The sequence below is a fragment of the Moesziomyces antarcticus genome (genome assembly GCF_000747765.1).
Source record: "Moesziomyces antarcticus DNA, scaffold: scaffold_v10003, strain JCM 10317, whole genome shotgun sequence".
NCBI classification, from domain to species: Eukaryota; Fungi; Basidiomycota; class Ustilaginomycetes; order Ustilaginales; family Ustilaginaceae; genus Moesziomyces; species Moesziomyces antarcticus.
In genome coordinates, this window is record NW_014639007.1 from 875,419 (window position 1) to 897,205 (window position 21,787).

Sequence of the window (21,787 nt, forward strand, 5' to 3'; positions counted from 1 at the left end):
AGGCGCCGGAAGCCTGCGGCATCGCTAAGCCCACGCACCTCTGACCGATGAGCCGAGGTTGTCCAGCCGCAGACTAGCGACCCTGAGCTCAGACACACTAAATTAAACCCAAGTTTGGAATTTGACGACGTGAGCGGCACGCAGAGCCTAAACTAATTCTCCGAGTGTCGACAGAGAATGCGGAGTCAGGCACTGCGTCACTCACACGGTCATATCGGCCCTTTTCTCCACACGCCAAGACATTCGTACGGCTTGCGTCACTAAATCTTCTAAATTCGAGGCACAGGAAGAGAGCAAGACTGGGTGGTCTTGGCAACCTCCCTTGGCGCTTAGTTGCAGCGTCAAGACAGCGCTTCTGCCTCAGAAACGGTAGAACCTTTGGAGCACGTTTGCTATGGCTCAGTTTCGTTCCTGCACTCCGGCTCTTGGCAGATTGCGTATCGGCCCGGCGTCTTTGCTGAGTGCGTATGCCCCCTGCCTCTCCTCCCGACGCTGCCCTTGGCCGCCTGCGAAGGCGCGTCGGAAGATATTCACCGCGATATCTGCCTGCAGCTCCTGGTACCACAAATTTCTTGGCCGCAGCACGCAGAGTCGACGACGTCGGTCGACTCTGGCACCTATTGCCTGATGACGTGCCGAGCATCCTGACGCTCTCCTCCTGCCTGCGTCTGGCAACGTGGCCAATGCTGTACTGTATCGGCGAGCCGCACATGAGACACGATGCCTGCGGCTACGTCTTTCTGCTCACGTTCAAGCCGGATGGCGCATGAGTCCGCCTTGGCCAAATTCGCGCACCACCAGCCTCCGCAGTGCCCCGGTTGGTTTGATATCGCCATCCGCATTTCTTGGCATCCCGCAGCCACTGTCGGAACGCACTTGTAGTCAGCTTTTGTACCTCGCCATGTCCACCGACACTGCTCCGGTGCCCGGCGCTCTTCGACAGCTCTCTAACAGAGGTGCTCCACTCCCGCTCGTGATCATCGGTGGCCGCCCACGTTTCTCACCAGGGGACACTGAAGCCATGCCTGATCTTCTGTCGTCGTCTGGCGAGCCTTCGGTCTTGGCACGCCGCCTCCGTCGTCTTCCAGGGTCCCCCCTTCGCCTCGCTCTGGCGTGCTCGTGCTTATCGTCATCGCCAGATCAAAGATATATAACGTCCAACCTCCGGCGGCTTCTTCTTCCTCCCCCTTCTTCTTCAACAGCTCTCCCTCAAGCAAGACGAGCAAGCAACATCCAAGCCACGCTCTTCCCCCCTGCCCCTTTGCACTTCGCTGGTCGACCTACCTGTCTGCGATAGGCGACACAGCACACTCACACCCGCGCAATCTACCCAGCGCCCAAAACCAAGGCCACCGCCAACCCCCTTTCGTTGACCACCTCCCCCCTACAGGCTGCCCATCATGGTCAAGAGAGAGGAGGAGAAGTTCCCCCGATCCGACACCATTCAGGGTCCCGACATCCCCATCGAGGATGCGCTCGAATCAGCATGGCAGTTCCACTACACCAGCGTCATGCGCGCTCTCGGCGTAGAGGATGCAGAGCACGGTCTCAACAAGCGTGACATCGAGTCGCGACGCCAGCAGTATGGTCCCAACCAGCTCGAAGGCGGAGACGAGATCAGTGTCTGGAAGATCGCCCTTCACCAGATCGCCAATGCGATGACCTTGGTCCTTATCCTTGCCATGGGTGTCTCCCTCGGCATCGGCTCCTGGATCGAGGGTGGTGTGCTCGCTGGTGTCGTCGCCATCAACATCATCGTTGGCTTCGTCCAGGAGCTTTCCGCAGAGAAGACCATGAACGCGCTCCGCAACCTCGCCTCCCCCACTGCTCGTGTCATCCGAAACGGTGACGGAGAGACCATCTCGGCCAACGAGGTCGTCCCCGGAGACATCATCGAGCTCACTACCGGTGACACTGTCCCCGCCGACTGCCGTCTCATCGACTCGATGAACTTTGAGACCGACGAGGCTCTCCTCACGGGCGAGTCGCTCCCCGTTGCCAAAGACCACACCCAAGTCTACTCGGCCGCCGAGGAGGTTGGTGTCGGCGACCGTCTCAACATGGCTTTCACCTCTTCCACCGTATCCAAGGGCCGCGCCACGGGTGTCGTCGTTGGCACCGGTATGAACACCGAGATCGGCAAGATCGCCGACGCCCTTCGCGGCGCCGCCAAGGCGCAGAAGATTCGCGACGTCAAGCGCAATGCCTACGGCAAGGCCGGACCCCACCGCTACGTCCAGGCCGGTGCTCTCACCGTCTGGGACAAGGTCAACAACTTCCTCGGCACCAACAAGGGCACTCCGCTTCAGCGACGTCTCTCGCAGCTCGCCGTCGGCCTTTTCTTTGTTGCGGTCCTCTTTGCCATCATCGTCTTCCTCTCGAACAACTGGACCGACAACGAGGTCATCATCTACGCCGTCGCTACGGGCGTCTCCATGATTCCCGCCTCGCTCACCGCCGTCCTGACCATCACCATGGCCATGGGCAGCAAGGCCATGGTCAAGAAGAACGTCATTGTCCGGAAGCTCGAGTCGCTCGAGGCTCTCGGATCCATCAACGATATTTGCTCCGACAAGACCGGCACGCTCACGCAGGGCAAGATGGTCGTCCGCAAGGCGTGGGTCCCCGCTTCGGGCACGTACAGCGTCTCGGAGACTAACGAGCCCTTCAACCCGACCCTCGGAGAGGTCAGTGTCAACAACGTTGAGCCTCGCGATGCAAAGACTGCTCGTGACTCGATCGAGGACACCGGCGAGATTGTAGCCCGCAACGGCCAATCCGACAAGGTCAAGGGCAACGACCGCTTCGAGGACTTCATGAACGTCGCTTCGCTTTGCAACCTGGCCAACGTATTCAAGGACAAGGAGACTCACGCATGGACTGCTCACGGTGACCCCACCGAGTGCGCCATCCAGACGTTTGTCACGCGCTTCGCATGGGGCCGTCTTCGCCTGACCAAGGGCAAGAACCCTGACAAGGAGGTCACCGAGAAGGACCGCGACGCCGCCAAGTGGACGCAGATCGCCGAGTACCCCTTCGACAGCTCCGTCAAGCGCATGGCCGTCACCTACGTCAACAACAAGACCCACCAGGGCTACGCCATGATGAAGGGAGCCGTCGAGCGCGTCCTCGAGTCCTGCGTCAAGGCACAGACCGACGAGGGCCTCGTCGACTTCAACGAGGACTTCGAGGCACGCGTGCTGGCCAACATGGAGGCTCTCGCCTCTCAGGGTCTCCGAGTGCTCGCCCTTGCTCACCGCGAGATCTCCGACAAGGAGAAGGAGCAGGGCGAGGAGCTCGAGCGTGCCGATGTCGAGTCCAACATGATCTTCCTCGGTCTGGTCGGTCTCTACGACCCCCCTCGCCCCGAGACCGCAGGCGCCGTGCGAAAGTGCAAGGAGGCCGGCATCACCGTCCGCATGCTGACTGGTGACCACCCCGGCACCGCCAAGGCCATCGCCCTCGACGTCGGCATCGTCCCGCGCAACACCACCAAGTTCTCCAAGGCAGAGCTCGACAACATGGTCATGACTGCCGCTCAGTTCGACAAGCTCTCTGATGCCCAGATCGACGCGATGCCCCAGCTCCCGCTCGTTATCGCTCGCTGCGCACCTCAGACCAAGGTCAGGATGATCGAGGCTCTGCACCGCCGCGGCAAATTCTGCGCCATGACCGGTGACGGTGTCAACGACTCGCCCTCGCTCAAGATGTCGGATGTCGGCATTGCCATGGGCATGAACGGATCGGATGTCGCCAAGGACGCTTCGGACATTGTGCTTACGGACGATAACTTCGCTTCGATTGGTAATGCCATCGAGGAAGGTCGACGCATGGCCGACAACATCACCAAGTTCGTCTGCCACCTGCTCGCCCAGAACGTCGCTCAAGCCTCGGTTCTGCTCATTGGTCTGGCTTTCAAGGACGAGACTGGACTGTCGGTCTTCCCTCTGTCCCCCGTCGAGATTCTGTATGTCATCATGGTCACCTCCGGATTCCCTGCCATGGGTCTTGGCATGGAGAAGGCTTCGACGGACATCATGAAGAGGAAGCCGCGCTCGAACAAGTGGGGCATCTTCACCCCCGAGATGCTCATCGACCTTACGGTGTACGGCTTCTGGATGGCGGCGCTCTGCTTGGCCACGTTCACGCTCATCACGTTCAACTGGGGCGACGGCAACCTGGGCGTCAACTGCAACTCGGACTACAGCGAGTCGTGCGACCTTGTCTTCCGCGCGCGTGCCGCGACGTTTGCCGTCATCACTTGGTTCTCGCTCATCCTTGCCTGGGAGATGGTCGACATGCGCCGCAGTCTGTTCAACATGCGCGACGATGCACGCTGGTACAACCAGTGGCTGCGCGACACCTGGAGGAACAAGTTCCTTTTCATCTGCGTCGTCGGTGGCTTCTTCAGTGTCTTCCCCATCCTCTACATCCCCGGCCTTAACCGCGTCGTCTTTTTGCACGATGGCGTCAGCTGGGAATGGGGCGTCATCATCGTCTGCACCGTTCTCTTCGTCGGCGGTATCGAGGCTTGGAAGTGGGGCAAGCGCGTCTACTACCGTCGCACTGAGGTTGACACTGCCAAGCTTGTCGACGAAGAGGCGGGTGTCGCGGACGAGCACGACCGCACGCCCGTCGACGGCGAGAAGAAGCAGCACAGCAACGAGCACAGCAGGAAGATGGTTTCTGCCCCCACCACGTCGTCCGAGACGACCGCCGTGCACCAGATGGCCTAAGTGCTTCTGTTCGCCTATGAGCATCAATCAGCATCTCTCTAGCATCGCACTCATCTCTGCCCTGTTTTGTACATTACACTCTTCGTCTCAGCATCGTTATATCGAAAAGCATCTCCCGCTTTGCAAATAGAAGGAACCAACTGGTCATTGCAACCAATCTCGTCGCAACGCCTGCCTTGCAGCAACAGAGTGAGTGGACTGAAGAGTCCTGTGCCGATAACAAGTGGAAAAATATAAAAAATAGAATTGAATTGAGGCAGAAATTGTGGCTCGAAAAAGCCGGCATTGACACCGGAGCTTGTGAAACGGCGAGCACCGGTCTGTGACCGCCGAGTGACATGGTGAGAAAAGGTTGTTGTCAGGGCTTGAGCACGGTAAGGCCCATCTTGGGCTGCTGCGCTACGCTTTGCAAGGGCGCGAAAAAAGCAAGCGCTTTGACCTACCGTTGGAAGCGAGGGCATGATTAACGGAGCACCTTGGCCCGAGGTGGCTGGGTCGTTTCATGCGAACCTTCTCAGCCCTAGTCAGCGGCGGATTCCTGTGGTGGCAAGAATCATCCCTGATGAGGTGGGTTTGGTATGCTCGGGCTCGTCGATGACTGCCATGATCAACTTTTGCTGCTTCTTGGAAGCGCGGCTTTTGGATGCGGTGCCTCATGGTCGGGGCGCCGTGGGCCGCCGGCTGGCTGCAGGGTACGGTGTCTTTTGCATGCTTGGCCGAGCCCAAATTCTAGAAACGCTTCCCGCGGAGACGAAGCTCGGCAGCGTTGGTAGTGGCTAGCGCCTGCTCGGCTGAGCAGCACTTGTGCTTGCGCCTTGCTCTCCGCAACAACGGCCTTAGCCGAGTCTGTGTTATCTGGCCCCTTCACGATCCGGCATCGGATCCCTGCCTGTGGATGCAGCGAGCTGCCCGGCAATCAGGCAACGCACTGACTCCTTCAGAGATGGCTGAGTATCCGTTCGCTCGGAGTCACAAAGGTGCGAACAGTCTCTCACTGACTTTGACCCGCTTTCCATCAACCCACCAGGCCGGGGAATGGCATCTCCGGCACTTGTACCATCTCGTCTGAACTGCACAAAGGTTATATGAAGCGCACCTCGCAGCATATCCGCACCATCCGCACTTCATCAAGTAGACGCCATGACCTACACCGCCTTCTGCGGCGATGACGGCCGCTTCGGCCCTGTCTCAACCTGCAGGGCCTTCGACTTTACGCTTCGATTCGAGAGCAGCATCCTGTCGTTGCTTCCCAACGCCCTCTTCGCCAGCATCGCTCTTGGCCTCATCCTGTACACCTTGCTCTCGCGCAGGAGATATGTACAGCTCTCTGCTGTCCGTCCTGCCTGCGTTCAGCATCGCGATGGCGGCGGCATCCTCCTCGCGCTTCTCCATGTCGCGCTTGTGGTCACACTCCTCAGCCTGGCTTCGCAGAATCTGCACGAACAAGGCACTCTCCTCGTGCCATCCCTAGCTCTAGAGACCCTGTCGGCCTTGATCATCGTCTGCACGTTGGCGTTCCATCGGCCCGCACGTGCTACGCCAATCGTCACCTTGCTCAGTGCCTTCCTCCTGTTCAGCTCGCTCTTCGCTGCGGTGCAGCTGCGCACCTTCTACTTTGTCACGGCGGCACGTCGATCTGCATTTCTGCCCATCTTTGCGGCCGACTTCGGAACCAGGTGGCTGCTATTCCTCACGCTATCAACCAAACCCTTCGATCCACGAAAGACATCCGAGGAGCGAGCGAGCTTCGTCTCGAAGATCTTCTTCATCTACTTGCTGCCCTCGCTCTGGCGAGGAGCCATGAAGCCGATCGAGCTTGACAATGTCGAGCCGCTCGCCGACTCGTATGCGTCTCGCACTCTCGAGGCCGAGCTGTACCGTCAATGGCACGCCAGCGCGGGAGACCCGTCGAGCCTGGGCTCCTCCGAGAATGAGGCTCACGGAGACTTGGCGTACATGGATGCAGAAGTCAAGTCAAGCCACAGCCTTTCTGCCATCGAGCTGGCCAGTCGTGGCTCTGCTGGCGCAACTTCGGGTCCAGCCCGCTTATCGTTCTTGCCGCGACATCCTTCGATGCAGCCCAAGCTTGTCCATGCATCGCTTCGCGCCTTTGCGGGTGTTCTGTTCAGCCCTCTGCCATCCAAGGCGCTGTACACCGTCATGGTCCTCCTCCAGCCGCTTCTTGTACAAGAGACGCTCGACTTCATCAGCTCTTACTCTGACCCAGCTAAGGAGCCCAAACCAGCAGCGTACGGATATGGCATCGCGGGGGCGTTCTTCCTTCTCTTCTTGCTGCTCGCACTGTCCCAGGGGCATTTTACCTTTTCCATCTACAAGACGACGTGTAAGCTGCGCGGTGCACTCGTGCAGGCAGTGTACGACAAGACGCTCGTGCTCTCGGTCGATGCACTTCAGGACACGGACACGCCTTCGCCCACTGTGATGCAGTCGGTCGACATCGAGCGCATCGTCGGAGGTCTCGATCCGTTCCACGAAATCTGGAGCGCCGTGGTGATCATCATCGTGGCTCTCTATTTGCTCTGGCAGCAGATCGGTCCAGCTCTGGTGGCGACGATCGTTGCTCTGGCTGCGCTATTTGCTTCGATCCCACTCATGACCAAGGACGCCAAAGTGAATCAAGAAAGGTGGAGCAAGCTGACCGATGAGCGCACGAGCCTCACCTCGGCCGCCATCAATGCCATCAAGGCGGTCAAACAGTCTGCGCTCGAGGGCTTCCTGATCGCCAAGCTCGTCAACATCCGTAAACGTGAAGTCAAGGCGCTCGTCAGCTACGTGGCGAACCTGCTCTGGATCTCGCTGCTCGGAAATGTCGCTGGCGACATTCTTCTGCTAGCCACCATCACGACGTTCGCCGTGATCTCGGCTTTGCACCACAACGAAACGCGGTATCCTTTCAATACGACCACGGTCTTCACTACGATCACCATCATCCGTATCATCGAACGGCCGTTGTTCATCATCGGCCGAAGGTATGCGAGTGTCATCTCGGCGGTCACCTCGCTCAAGCGGCTGCAGACATTCTTGCTGCTTCCCGAGCAGACGCCAGGCGAGACTGCTACGACGTGGTCCCCTCCCACGGAGAAGGTCGCGCTAGCAGCTTCCGCCGCAGCCGTGTTCGAAGGCGCGTCGCTTGCCTGGAAGACAAAGGCGTCCGCACATCCTACCTCGATCTCGGGTCCGGAAACAGAGACAAACAGCGTCGAGTCCTCAGAGGATGCTCAGACTGGCAGCAAAGCGGCTCGCGAAGGACCGGTGCTGTCCGACTTGACGCTGACTCTGCCGCGTGGCAAGCTCAGCGTGCTCGTTGGCGAAGTTGGCACCGGCAAAACATCGCTGCTTTGTGCGCTGATGGGCGAGCTGTCTGTCGTCGAGGGCACGGTAACGCTGCCTCTGCGTGCGGAGCCGGTGGCCTATGTGAGCCAGGATCCCTGGACGCAAGGCGAGCGCAGCATCAAAGAGAACGTCGTCTTCTACCGACCCTTCGATGAAGATCGATACCAACAGGCGCTGCTTGCTTGCGGGCTAGTCGTCGATGTGCAGCAGCTGCCCAAAGGCGACGGTACGCTTGCCAAGCATCTGAGCGGAGGACAAAAGCAACGTGTGGCGCTCTGCCGCGCTGTGTATGCCGATGCTCCCACGTGTATTTTGGACGACGTACTGTCTGCTGTCGATGCCACCACCGCAGCAAGCATCAATCTCGCACTGTTCTCGCGACAGACTGGCTTGCTACGCGGCAAGACGATCGTCATGGTGACGAACTCGGTGCAGCAGATGCAGCTTGCCGATCACATTGTGCAGATGGCTGGCAACGGTTGTGCCAAGATGCTGCACGGCGAGGTTCAGACGGTGCTGCAGCTAGCCGACACGATTGATTCGGTGCGTCGCAAGTCGGAAGAGGTGCAGGATGACGAGGGCCCCAATGGCGAGAGTTCTGCGGCTGCTGAGATCCGAGCGGCGGCGGCAAAGGAGCGCAAGATGCTCGAGATGGAAGAAGAGCAGGAGGAGGTGATGACGGGTCGCATCAAGTTTTCCGTGCTCAAGCGCTACTTCGGCGCGGCTGGCTGGTGGGTGTCGCTGTCGTATCCGCTTGCGCTGACGATCCAAACGGGCGCTGCCAACGGCCAGCTCCTCTGGCTGCAGGCGTGGGCGCAAGACATTTCTCCCGCCACGCTGCGAGGCTCGATTGCTCTTCACGTGGGTATTCTTGCGCTCTTGGCATTTCTGCGATTCACTATGTACGGCGGATCGCTGGTGATCTACCTCAAGGCATTCTGCCCTCGGATCTCGCTCAAGCTGCATCACGACGAGCTGGTGGGCCTTCTGCGATCGGGCGCCGAGTGCTTCCTCAACCTGAATCCCGGTCGGATGATCAATCGGTTCACGCAGGACATCTATTCGCTCGACTTTCAGATCTGCGCATACGTGGTCAACGTATACTTTTTCATCATCGAGGTGGGCTTTAGCATCGTGCTGATGGCGCTGCCTGCGCCGTTTTTGCTGGGAGTGGTGGCTGCGATGGCGGTGCTGTACTATGGCATCTATGCGCTGTACAGCCCTTCTTCGCGACAGCTGCGTCGGCTGGAGATGGCGACCAAGAGCCCGCTGCACGCGCAATTCAAGGACACGGCGGATCTGCAGGGCCTGATGACGATCCGGGCGCTGGGCATGCAGCGGTTCTTCTCGGATGCGACGTCGACGCTGCTCGACACGTCGCAGCGGCCGTACTACTCGCTGTGGACGGTCCGCGTGTGGCTGCAAACGTGGCTGAATCTGCTGGCCATGGTGCTCAACACGGCGCTGGTGCTGATCGCGGTGAGTCTGCGACACAAGTCGAACGCAGGACTTTTGGGCGTGGCGCTCATCCAGGCGATCTCGATCTCGAGCGATCTCAACGGGCTGATGAGTGCGTGGACGGAGCTGGAGATCGGTATGGTGGCGCTGGAGCGCATCGAGCAGGTGATCACCATCGCTGCGGATCCCAAGGACGACCGCAACAAGCTTCGAGAGATGGCGAGTGTCAAACGAGGTCAGGCTTCGGGAGGGGCTGACCGGGCGGTGCCTGCCGTCAGCGTGCGCTTTGAGAACGTCACTGTGGGCTACGGTGGCAGTGATGGGCCGATGTCATTGCGCGGGGTCAGCTTCTCACTCCAGCCAGGCGAGCGGCTCGGGGTGTGCGGCCGCAGCGGTTCGGGCAAGAGCACCATGTTATTGTCGCTGTTGCGCATCCTGGAGCCTGCGGCGGGCCGCATCTTGGTGGACGAGGCGGACGTGGCGACGATGACGGGCGACTCGGTGCGTCGCAACATCTCGTACATCCCGCAGGAGCCGATGATGCTGCCATCGCTGACGGTGCGCGAAAACCTCGACCCAGAGGGCGAGCACACGGACGACGAAGCGTACTGGAACGTGCTGCGGCAGACATCGATGTACGGGGCGATCTCCCAGCTGGACAAGGGCCTGGACGAGACGATGGACCTGCAGTCGCTGAGCATGGGCCAGAAGCAGCTTCTGAATGTGGCGCGTGCGCTGCTCAAGCGGCGCGGGCTGCTTGTGATGGACGAGGCGACGTCGAATCTCGACGCCGAGACAGACGCTCAGATCCAACTCGCACTCGCTAGCTTGGCTTCCGGCGAGACACAGTCTCGCGCTGCGGCGAAGAAGGCCGTTCGGGCCAACGAACCCGATGGGTCGGTGGCGGGGAGACCGACGACAATCACGATCGCGCACAGGTTGTCGACGATCATGGACTACGACAAGATTCTGGTGCTGGGCAACGGGGAGGTGCTCGAGTTTGGCAACCCGTCGGAACTGCTGCAGCGCGAGCATGGCGAGTTCCGAGCCATGGTCGAGGAGCAGAACAAGAACGTTGCGTAGCGCAATGCTTGGCGACACGATGTAATTCAATTCTATATTGTACAACGACTCTGAGAATGCAGTGCGAGTGATACGGTATCTAGATACAGTGTTGGCCGGTGCAATACATCGATGCGTGGGCATGGTGAGATTGAGGCAACCTGTAGCAAAAGAAGTGACCAGTCGTGACAGACGAGTGAGACCAGACGTCGATCCGCTGATCGCAGCCAAGTTAGCGCGCCGGGTAAAGTGCGTTGTTGGGGTGCCCACGCGCGCATGCAGGGAAAATTCTGCGACCAAAAGGATCGACGGCGGGGCTCGTGATCTGCGCGCGACTCGCTTGGCTTGGTCGCCTGCGGACGCAGCGCGACGCATCGCATCGCAACACATCACAACGCAGGCCAGCTGCAAGCATTGCAGGGTTGCGGCGGGGGCATGCCCACGCGCCATGCTCGAGCAGCGCCGATGTAGAGCATCGCCGGTGGTCGCTGGCTGTTGACGGCAAGGCCCTGCAGCCGGCTTCGTCGAGTCGCTGCGATGTCTGCTTAGCACCATCATCTCACTTCGTTTCCTACACAATCGGCGGCACCTTCATCGCGAACAGGCGCTGACAGCTTCAGGAAAGCAAGTTCATATCGAGCAGCAAAGTCACGGAGAGGGTGAGATTCGATCGGATCGCTGCCCGATTCCAGCTGCACCCACGCACGGATCCCGCTGCAAACGCTGCAAGCCACCCGAGCAAGGCCCTGCCCACCCGCGAAACAGCAGTTCGAGAGTCTTTTTACCGGAACAAGGCTGCATCTGCCTCTGCATCCGACCCGGGATCTAAGTCGACTGCAATGAAGGCCGCCTTACGACTAGGCCGCAAGGCGACGTCGACAAAGACCACAGCCCAGAGTGGCGAGCCGGAGCGTGAAGCGGCGCCTCGCATTTCTGACACGGTCCCGCGCCTGCCAGCGCTGTTGACAGGCTCGGCGGAGCGCTCCAAGGGACTGGAAGACGCGCAAGACGCGCTGGGCAGCCTCGGCGGATTTTCGCGGCTGGGACTGGACGACTTTATGCTGGCGAGCGAGTCGGAGGGGCAGCAGCAGCAAAAGCAGCAGCATCAGCAGCTTCATGCCTCGCGCTCTCGCCTGGGCGAAATTCCTGCTGAAAGCGCGGGGGGCGGCAGCAGCGACGCCGTGCCCGACCGCCCCAACGTCTCAGCTGCGCCAAAACACGCCGCCGAGCCGAGTCCAATTTGGAAAAACAATCCAAATCCAAATCCAAATCCAAACCCGGACGCGGTCGCAGAGGCGGAGGCGGACGCAGCTGCAGCGCCTGCACCCGCTGCTGCTAGGAATATTATTTTTGCTGCATCGGCAGTCTCAGCTCGGCTCCAGGGTGCAGATCGGAGCTCGATGGGCACGCCTGCAGCTGCTGATCCCGGTTTGACGGCCGTCGATCCTCGCAATCCCCACAGTCTTCAGACCTCGTCCGACTCGTCCATCCTCCCGACTCCATCCACCACAGCACTCGACGACGACGATACCCCAGACCACCAACCATCCAACAGCTCGCCACAACTCCCACAGCCCGCCACAGCCTTGTCTCTCCTGCGCCAGAGTCATGACAACGACTCCATCACTGCTGTGAGGAACCACGACTTGACCACCGACCAAACCCACGCACATCTCGAAGCCAATTCCTCGGCTGCTGCCGGACAAGATACCACCATGATGGACAGACAGCCGGCCTACTACCCCTCGCAGTCGGCCTATACCAAGTCCAAGGCGCCTGCTGCCCCACGTGGTCCTAGCAAGTCGTCTGTCTCCACCATTCTCGAGTCCGCCAAGCGCGCCCACTCGTCCAAATCAGGCCCCTCGCTCACCGTCCACACGGGGCCCTTGCACGGCAACACGCTGGCTTCCACATCGTCCATCCACACCTCGGCTTCCGCCCTCGTCTTTCCGTCTTCGCCTGGCGAGGGACCACCCGTAGAACCGAGTCTGTTCGCCTACGGCGCCTCTTCCTCCTCGTCCGTCCTCAGGATCCCCAAGAAGAAGGACAGCGCCGCCAGCATACACACCACCCAAACCAAGAAGAGCACACGCTCAAAGAGCAACGACCGCGCCATCATCCGCAATGCACGTGGCGAGATCGAGTGGAAGGATGCTCCTCCACTGCCGCCCGCTCTGCCTTCCTCTTCCACTGCACCACAGTCGCGCCGCACCAATTCACCCTACGAGGCTGTCGACTCGCGCTCGCGCACTCGCTCCCCCGGCAAGCCTAGCTCCCAGACTGTGCGCGGCTCCGACGACCCGCGCCGCCAACGCTCGCACACCGCAGACGTGCCGTACACTGCCGTCGGCAGCAGCGCCGATGCCATGCCGAGGACCGCACCGCAACGTCCCAGGCATAGACGTCGTTCAACAGACGACGCCGATGGCTTCCACACCGCCGACGAGGACGACATCGAGGCACGCGAGTGGGAGCGCAAGCGCGATCTGGAAAACCAAGCCGACCGCCTCGAGGTGCATCGCAGGCAACAGGCGCGCGAGGACGAAGAGCGTCGCGCAAGGAAACGAGCCGAGCGCGATCGCCTCACAGCCGAGGCCATCGAGCGCGAGCGTCAGGCAGACGCGCGCAAGCAGGCCGATCGCGAAGCACGCCGACTGGCGCGCGAGACAGCTGAACGCGAGGAGGCAGAGCGCAGATACAGGCAGCGCCAAGAGGCAGAGGCACGCCGCGAGAAGGAGAGGCAAGAAGCTCAGCGCCGCCGCATCCAGGCAGAGCGCGAGGCCGAAGAGGCACGCATAGCCCAAGAAAAGGAGGCGGAGGAACGCAGGATACGCAAGAAGCAGGAGGCGGAAGGACGGCGCATTCGCAAGGAAAAGGAGGCAGAGGAAAGGCGCATTCGCAAGGAAAGGGAGGCCGAGGAACGACGCATTCGCGAGGAAGAGGAGGCGAAGCGCGAGGCGGAAGAGGCGGTCCGAAGAGCCGAGGAGGAGCGTCTCGCAGCCATCGAGGCCGAGAGGCTCGCCAAGGAAGCTGCCATCCGCGCCGAGCGCGAGGCGGTGCTCGAAAAGGAACGCCAGCTCGTCGAAGCCAAGCGTCAGGTCGAAGAGGAGGACCGTGCCGCCAGGCGTGCGGGGCGTCGCGAGGACAGGCGCGCTCAGCGTGCACTCGCAGCCGGGTTCCAGCCGGGCGAGATCGACCCCGAAGCACAGCAGTCGGAAGACGAAGAGGATGTCGAAGAGACCTTCGACGACCATAGCGACTCGGAATCCGCGTCCGAGGTGTTTGTCGACGCAGGCACCGAAGAGGATGCCGAGGCCAAGAGCGGCACCACCGACTCCATGGCGCGCTCCACCTCCAACCTCGATGCGCCCTCTAGCACCGACGGCAGCTCCGACATGCCTGCTACGCCCGCCGACGAAAAGGCCATGTCGCTCCCGCCACCCGCATCGGGGACAGACTTGGCCAGACAGCCATCGTCCAACGCCAGCCATGGCCAGGTGAAGTTTGCGCCGGGCACCACCGGCGAGGTGACGCCCCCTGCGCCGCCGCCCGAAAAGATGGCGCCGTACCGGTCGGATCGCTTCCGTCACGCCGTGCGCGTGGGTGCCCGCCGCGCGCCGGCCACAATCCCTCCTTCCACCTCGCTGCTCACCGCGACGTTTGCGGCGACCGACGACGAGGAGGCGGGCGACGACGACGAGAGCGGCGACCCGCAGATCGTCCAGCCCAACGGCCCGTACCGCGAAGGCGGCATCACGTACGGGCGTGGCTGGTGTGCGCACGGTCTTGCCGATCCGTCGCTCACTATCGACCACCGCCGCTACGTGCGTGTTGCTCGAACCAAGGCTGCCGCCGAAGACGAGACCGCACCAGCCGAGCCGGACTTTGACGAGGTCATGTACAGCGATCTGGGCGAGCTCATTTGGTCCGCCACGACGCCCGACGTGATTGCGCGCCTCATCAGCCATCTCGACTATGCGGATGTCAAGGCGCTGCGGCAAACGTCGCAGTCGATACGCTTCGCGCTCGGCCAGCTGGCGGGGCGCGAAATCGTGCTGAGCCGGTTCCTGGCGCCCATCGGCTACCGCACCTGGACGCCGTCCAAGGCGGCGCCCGAAGCAGACGCGCCCGTCGAGGACAAGGACCCGATGCCGCTCAGCTTTTCGGACTGCGAGGCGTTCCTGCTGAGCTTTGAGCTGCTGCCGGAGTATGCGCTGGTGGGTGCCGAGTATGCGCGTGCACCGCACAAGATGGACGCGCGCTATCCGAGGTTGGCGCGCGCCACGACGCGCGCGTACAACCGGGTGCTGACGCGGCTGCGCATGCAGCCTGACCTGCACGTGGCAGGTTCAGCTCGGTCGGCATCGGGCGAGACGACGACGATCAGCAGCCCGTGGAAGCCGGGGCGTGCGGGCTTCTTCCGCACCTGGGTGCCGTCCACCGAGACAGGCGGGTGGCTGAGCGATACCGAGCTGGCGCGGTGCGAGCGCGAGCTGTTCATCGGCGGCGTCTGGCCGCATCTGCAAAAGGGCGATGTGGTGTGGGACTGCGCCGTGGGCGACGAACGCAACGAGGGCAAGTACGTCTTTGACGGACGCTACCTTCGCGATCTCTCGTTCATGTTCGACCGGGGCGGACATTTGCCCTCTTGGCTCAACGCTTTCGTGTTTGCGCCCAGCTACTACCACAACATCATCCGGTCCAGCGATGCCTCTCAACCAGTCATCTACCTCGACGTGCTTCCGTGGCGCGATCAGATCGTATCGACCATGCGGCTGGTACAGGATCAGGTGGAGACATTCTCGCCACAGGGTGCGCGGTACCGTATTGCCAAGTGGCTCTACCGTGCGGTGATCAGCATCGAGGCGGGTGCGGTGGCGGCAGAGGGCGTCGATGCGGGATGGCACGGGAGGATTGTGATCGAGACCGAGGGGACGGCTGAGCATGCCAAGGAGCTCATTTCGCGGTGTGCCGGACCGGCCGAATCGGCGCAGACCAAAGCACGGCTGCTCGCCAGCGTCATGGATGCAGACGGACGCCCGAGGATCCCCAAGGCGCCCGCACCCACTACGGATGCACAGGGAAACAGGATCGAAACTACCACGCCCTGGGCCATTGTCCGCGCACGCTCGCGACCGGGTCTCATCTGGATCCGTCCCATCGACATGCGTGAACGCGTCGTGTTCTGATCCCTCTCAACTCAATCGCAATCTCACTCGATTCATTTTGATGCAATGCTGCAACGACAAGATTGAGTGTGAGACAGAGTTTTGAATTTGGATTGGGAGGAAGTGCGATTGCGGGGAACTCAGAGCTTTGCGAAGCGGGCAGCGTCGTTGTTGGGGATCTTTACGACGCGCGCGTATCCTGCACCGAGACTCTTCTTACCGGTCGCCTTGACGAACTGTTCAAAGGCGATTTCGGTCTTTCCGTCCTTGGTGCCCGTGATCCAGACCTTGGTTTCGAGTTCGTCGCCCGGCTTGACGGGCGAGGTGAAGCGCACAGCGAAGGCTTCGAGTTCGTGTCGCGCGCTCGAGTTGGTCAGGTTGGCGGGCACACCGTCGTTGGGGTCGACAGCCTTGAGCACCGCACGCGCCGCAAAGCCAAACGAGCACAGTCCGTGCAAAATCGTTCCGCCCAGACCCACCTTCTTGCCCAGACCGCCGTCGATGTGGATGGGGTTGTAGTCGCCCGAGAGACGGTAGAGCATGGCTTGCTGCAGTGTGGTCTTTTCGGCGAGCACAAAGTCCGGCTCGCGCGAGGGCGCCTTTGGCTGGGGCAGCCTCTTGCTGAGCGCCTTGCTGAAGCCAGTGCCCTGGCCACCACCGCGATAGAAGCTGCTTCCGATGATCGTGGCGTGGTTGCGACCCACGGGGCTCACGAGACGCATCTCGGTCTCCATGACCAGACCATTGGGTCGGTCGTGCACGGCCGAGATGCGCTTTTCGAGCTTCCAGCCCTCGCCCGATACGAGCGGGAGCGGAGCATGGATCTCGATCGACTGCTCACCATGCACCACCGTGTTGAGGTCGAGCGAGGGGAAGCCAGGCACAGCCGCGCGGGACGAGACCATCTCGGAGAAGACGGTGGTGTCCTGCGAGGTGCCCTTGAGAGCCAGCACGACCGGGTAGGTGGGGAAGGCGCGGAATCCAGCCTCGCGCTCGTAGGCATAGTCGAGGTCCTCGGGCCCCACACCGATGCTGACGGCGTAGGTGAGCAGGTCGCGACGGTTCCAAGCGACGGGCTGTGTGCCGGCGTCGTGGCCGACGGTCTTGTCAAAGTCGACGTTGGCGTTGACGGGCTTGGACATGATGTTCTTGGGGTCGCCAGGGATGTGAACGATGGGCTGCGGTGTGCGATTGCTGGAGCTGAAGAGTCGGGAGCGTGCAGGTGCAAGAAGGGATGAGTTGGTCGCAAGGGAGGCTGAAGAAGGCAACGGGTTATAGCTCGTTGGCGTCCCAGCCGTAAAAGCGCTTGTGCCAGGCGGTGAATGCGGGGAAGAAGCCGGGCCGAATCGCGCGCTGTCCAGGGTCCGGCGAGTGCTGGACCGGCGTCCGGCAGAAATTCGGCCCAGCAGAGACGCGCTCAAGCCACCACCGCGCCCCAACACTTTGCTCGACGACATGCTGCCGGGCCGATGGCTGGGTTCCGAAGATTTGACTGTTGTTGACTGCAAAGGGTTTGAGCGAGAGTGCTTGACAGATGTGCAGCAAGTGAATCCTACGAACGACTTTCCTCGTGCTTTGTGGAAGGTTGTGGTACAGCGACAAGATGCTGGCGACGCGAAGGCGACGCTGTTGCCCCGTCCGTGCGACCCTGCGACAGTCTCAACTTGAGCCTTCTCAGGGGATCGCCAACTCCACGTGGATCATTGTTGACTGGATCACTGTGCCCTCAAATCTCCTGGCCTACTTTTGTTGTTACCTCCTTCTGTGTTGTTCCTGTGTCTTGATGAAGCTATGGCGGTAGGAGGCGGGGTCGAGGAAGTTTAGCAATGTTAGGCCGGAGTTAGTTCACTTCGGCAGAGAAAAAAATTTACGCGCACGAGAAAAGGTGCGGGCAAGCTGTGCCGAGAACGCGCCGCGGACTGCGATGACGGAAAGTCGCATTTGGGCCCCAGCTGAGCTGTGCTCTCTGCTTGGAGTCCGTGCTTTTTCTGGAAGCCGAGCCAAGCCAAGCCCGATACAGTAGGCCGTCTACAGTATGGCTGCTGCGCCTCCCAGGAACGCCGATGGGCAGCCGTCCGAGCGCTGCCCAAGCACAGCCGCTGCTCCACTCCACCAACGCTCGTCTCCACCTACATCCACCTCACCATTCGCCGCCGCCATCTCCCGCCCCGGCTTCGGATCCTTTACCCTACACAACCTTCCATCCGGTCCTGGGCGCCACAGACCCAGCAGGATAGTAGTGCATCACCATGAAGGGCCTCGCCAAGGCCATGAAGCGCACGCCGCACCTCATGACGAGCAAGATCGGCATGGCGGCCAAGTCGTCGGATGCGGCGTTCGACTCGCTCAACCAGCGCTTCACGAACCTCGAAAAGCTCTCGGAAAAGCTGCTCAAGGACGCATCCACCTTCCGCGACGCCGTCAAGAACATGCTGCTCTCCGGCGCCAACTTTGGGCGTCACTTTGACACGCTCTTCCAGCCGATTGGATCCGAGTACGATCTGGAGCATCGGCATCCGAATGCGCAGCACACCATCGTCAACCTGTCCGCGTACGGTCAGCTGATGGACGAGCTCAAGGAGACGCTCACGCCCGAGATCGAGCTCATCGAGAGCCGCGTGATCGCGCCCACCAAGGACTTCCAGACGGTGGTCAAGGCCATCCGTAAGAACATCACCAAGCGCGACCACAAGCTGGTGGACTACGACAGGCACAACAACTCGTACTCCAAGCTGCGCGACAAGAAGGACAAGAGCCTCAAGGACGAACAGAACCTCTTCAAGGTGGAGCAGGAGTACGAGACGGCTGCGGCGGATTACGAGTACTACAACAATGCGCTCAAGGAGGAGCTGCCGCGCTTCTTTGACATGGCAAGCCGCTTCATGACGCCGCTCTTCCACAGTTTCTACTACATGCAGCTCAACGTGTTCTACCTCACCATGGAGAGGCTGCAGACGTTTGCGCAGGGCAAGTACGATCTGACCAACAACTCGATCGCGGTTGTAGAGGATACGTACATGGCGCAGCTTACCGATGCAGCCGAACGACTGGAGAACTTGACGATCCGTAGAGGCGCCATGCCGACCGCCAAGATCCTTGCGCAGAATCGAGCCAGTGGTGGTGGGTTGAGTCCGTCGGGGTCGCGCATCGGCGGCTTGGCTGCAGGCGCACCCAGTCGCTCGGGCTCAATTCTTAGCTCCCACTCGAATGCGGCTGCTGCAGCTCCACCCGCTTACTCGCCCACGAGTGCGGCGGCTGCAGGTGGCGTTGCGAAGAGACCTCCACCACCCCCGCCTATCAAGCCCAAACCGGGCGCTGCACCGCGCTCGTATGTAGTGGCGCTCTACGACTACACCGCCACCGCGGATGGAGATCTCAGCTTCAAGGCAGGCGATAGGATCGAAGTCACAGAACGCACCCAGTCGACTGATGATTGGTGGACCGGCATCGTTGCTGGCCAGAAGGGCGTATTCCCCGGCAACTATGTGCGCGATGAGTAGTAAGTATCGCTCACAGCTTACAGAGGAATCTCAGAAGAGGCGCACAGTGTCCGTTGCGTGGATTAGAGAGTGTGGGGCCGCGTAGATTAGAGAGTGCGTAGGTGGATGGACGGGTATAAAACGGGGTCAGCGGTGGTGTGGGGTCGACTTGCGCGCGTTGAGCGTCGAGGTGGATCGCGGGATGCGGCTGTACGGGCTGGTGGGCGTGCCTACATCGGTGCGCCGTGCCTGCCTCGCCGCCGGACTTGGTGTGGCGCTCTCGTTGAGCTCGGCCCGTCCAAACACGAACGGCGAGCGCACATCCCCAGCCCCAGCACCGGCTTCGGGTCGGCTGTCGAATTGAAAGTCAAACGCCGAGCGCGAGTGGCGCAGACTCGTGCCGAAAGTGCGCTTGACAGGTTCGGGCAGCGCACCGCCGCTACTAGGGCCAAGCTCGTCCGGGTGCGAGCTGGAGCGTGCGATCCCTGCGTCTGGTTGCAAATACGCGAATGGCGATGCGGGCAACTGCGATCGCTGGCCGAGAAGCGGCGTCGAGGAGCGCGAGTGCGTGCCCAGGCCCAGAGACGGCGAGGGCGTATCGATGTCGCGCAGATCCGACTCTTGCAGCACAGGGGTCGAGTTGAGCGCAGCCTGGCCCTCGGCGATGAGCGCATTCATCTTGGCTTCGAACCGCGACAGCATCTCGTCGTCGTCATCATCATCATCGTCGTTTTCCTCCATTTGTGCCGGTGCAAGGTCCCGACTTGCACTCGCGCTCATGCTCGGCGAGTCTGCGGTCAGTGGAGCACGGAAGGCGTCCGGCAGCGCTTTGCGAGGCGTGCTCTGGCGGTGCGTCTTGGAGCCCTGGAACGTCGGTCGGCGTCGGTTGCGCTGCGACGAGACAAACACTTTACGGGTGCGCACCGAGTTGGACTGCGGTGTGGTCGGCGCCGCTTCTTGCCTCGAGGGCGTGGAGTGGTCCTCGTAATAGGGCGGCGGTGGCTCCTCGAGTCCGCCTGGCGGCATTCTGGACTCCTTGCCACCGAATGTGCCCGATCGTTCGTTTTGCGAAATCACATCGCCCATGTCCGCCTGTGGCCCCGCATCGGGATGGTGGTGCTGCTGCTCTGAATCTCCCGCATGGCCCCAGGAAGACCATAGCGAGTAGGCGGTGAGCGCAGCAGCGCCCGTGTACAGTGCTGCGTTGAGTGCAGTATCGACAATGGTACCTGCGAGGCCACGCCGGCGCTTGCGGGGTTGCTCGTCGGCTGGCGCGTAGGACGACTCGTGGAGCGCCTGCGAGGTCTCGCGCAGCGCTGCTTGCGCCGACTGGTTGCCGCGCGAGAAGATTGTGTTTCTCGCAGCGTACCCGGACTCGTCTGCATCGGCGGCTGTGCGGAAGCTCGAGGGGCTGGCAGACATGGGTGTGGGCTGCTGTCGGAAGCTGGCAAACGAGTTGGCGCTACTGGAGGACGGCATGGATGCCATGGATGCCATCGAGGTCGTAGATGTGCTCTGCGGCATGGCCATACCGGACTGAAAGCTGAACTCGGCGCTCGAAGTGGACGGGCCCGACGAAGAGGGGCCCATCTGCTCCCATGGCAGCGATCCGAGACCACCGCGGCCGATGGTAGACGTCCATTCGCGCTTCTTGCTGGATGGTGTAGATGAAGGTGGCGGCATGCTGGCGGCGTCGGACCCAGTCTGTTGCGAGGACTGCGGCGAAGATGCGGGCTCGTCGAATGATGAAGGTGGTGGTCGATTGCGTGGGTGAAGTGGGCCGCGCAGTCGACGCCGCGAAGGCATTCCGTAGCCGGTGTTCATCTTGTGTGAAGATGGCGTGTGGGTCCAGCTACGTCTCCGCTGCTGTAGACTTCCGCATGTGCGTGGCTGATGAGAGCGCGAGGTGATGTGCTCACTGGGATTCGTGGAGTGGGTTGGGTGTTGGTCTGTGACGGTGTGAAAGTGTGACGCCAGACAGAGACAGAGGGGGGATGTTGCACTTTGCTAATGAAAATGACCCTGCACTTTCCATCGCGGCGGACCCACCCAAAAGGGTTCCGGCCGACTCTGAGGCCACAGGGGCCGCCAAAAGGGATGCACAAACAAGCCTGTCACGGCTGTCACGCGTTGGGCGCAGCTGAGCGGCGCGTAAAGTGTTGATCTCTGCACGGCGGCCGAAACGTGCAATTTGTTAGGCCGACCCAGACAGCCTCATGCTGATCCGCTTCAAGCTACATTCTGCCCCGGCCTGCTGTGATGCTCTCGGCAGCTCTCGCTATCAGCAGAAGGAAGAATCAAAGTGTCAGTGCGCCTAGGAGTATGCCTGGGTAGCTCATCAGGCTCAAGATGACAAGTGCGGCGCGATACCAGATAGATAAACCGGCCGACGAACCATGTCATTTCTGCTACGCGGTCTCAAAGCAAGGGTCCAAGACAACAGTTGCAGCTGCTGTAGAGTTCAGGTATCTCGGCTACGGTGCGTGCTGCAATCGTTGCAGCTCTACCGACGATGCCGGCGTTGCCAAGA

General features: G+C 61.2%; 5 protein-coding genes across 5 annotated transcripts, besides 5 other annotated features; 3 read left to right on the plus strand and 2 right to left on the minus strand.

The window, feature by feature from the left end:
• The first annotated feature begins 432 nt into the window (after positions 1-432).
• Positions 433-461: a sequence feature (In-frame stop codon was detected at splice-junction site;~sodium transport ATPase 5).
• A 91-nt stretch (positions 462-552) lies between these two features.
• Positions 553-676: a sequence feature (In-frame stop codon was detected at splice-junction site;~sodium transport ATPase 5).
• A 206-nt stretch (positions 677-882) lies between these two features.
• Positions 883-956: a sequence feature (In-frame stop codon was detected at splice-junction site;~sodium transport ATPase 5).
• Positions 957-1,051: 95 nt separating this feature from the next.
• Positions 1,052-1,286: a sequence feature (In-frame stop codon was detected at splice-junction site;~sodium transport ATPase 5).
• Positions 1,287-1,390: 104 nt separating this feature from the next.
• Positions 1,391-4,736: a sequence feature (In-frame stop codon was detected at splice-junction site;~sodium transport ATPase 5).
• Positions 4,737-5,876: 1,140 nt separating this feature from the next.
• Positions 5,877-10,631, plus strand: PAN0_003c1798 (p-loop containing nucleoside triphosphate hydrolase protein; the record flags this gene model as incomplete). Its single annotated transcript, XM_014802755.1, has 1 exon — positions 5,877-10,631. The coding sequence occupies one exon, from the start codon at positions 5,877-5,879 to the stop codon at positions 10,629-10,631; it is 4,755 nt and encodes a 1,584-aa protein (XP_014658241.1).
• Positions 10,632-11,449: 818 nt separating this feature from the next.
• On the plus strand, positions 11,450-15,799 carry PAN0_003c1799 (uncharacterized protein; the record flags this gene model as incomplete). The annotated part of the gene is made up of 1 exon (XM_014802756.1): positions 11,450-15,799. The coding sequence occupies one exon, from the start codon at positions 11,450-11,452 to the stop codon at positions 15,797-15,799; it is 4,350 nt and encodes a 1,449-aa protein (XP_014658242.1).
• Positions 15,800-15,918: 119 nt separating this feature from the next.
• Positions 15,919-17,235, minus strand: PAN0_003d1800 (peroxisomal dehydratase; the record flags this gene model as incomplete). Its single annotated transcript, XM_014802757.1, has 1 exon — positions 15,919-17,235. One exon carries the CDS (start codon positions 17,233-17,235, stop codon positions 15,919-15,921), a length of 1,317 nt encoding a protein of 438 aa, XP_014658243.1.
• A 792-nt stretch (positions 17,236-18,027) lies between these two features.
• On the plus strand, positions 18,028-19,278 carry PAN0_003c1801 (hob1p; the record flags this gene model as incomplete). The annotated part of the gene is made up of 1 exon (XM_014802758.1): positions 18,028-19,278. One exon carries the CDS (start codon positions 18,028-18,030, stop codon positions 19,276-19,278), a length of 1,251 nt encoding a protein of 416 aa, XP_014658244.1.
• Positions 19,279-19,404: 126 nt separating this feature from the next.
• PAN0_003d1802 (uncharacterized protein) lies at positions 19,405-21,081 on the minus strand (the record flags this gene model as incomplete). The annotated part of the gene is made up of 1 exon (XM_014802759.1): positions 19,405-21,081. One exon carries the CDS (start codon positions 21,079-21,081, stop codon positions 19,405-19,407), a length of 1,677 nt encoding a protein of 558 aa, XP_014658245.1.
• Between the last annotated feature and the right edge of the window lie 706 nt (positions 21,082-21,787).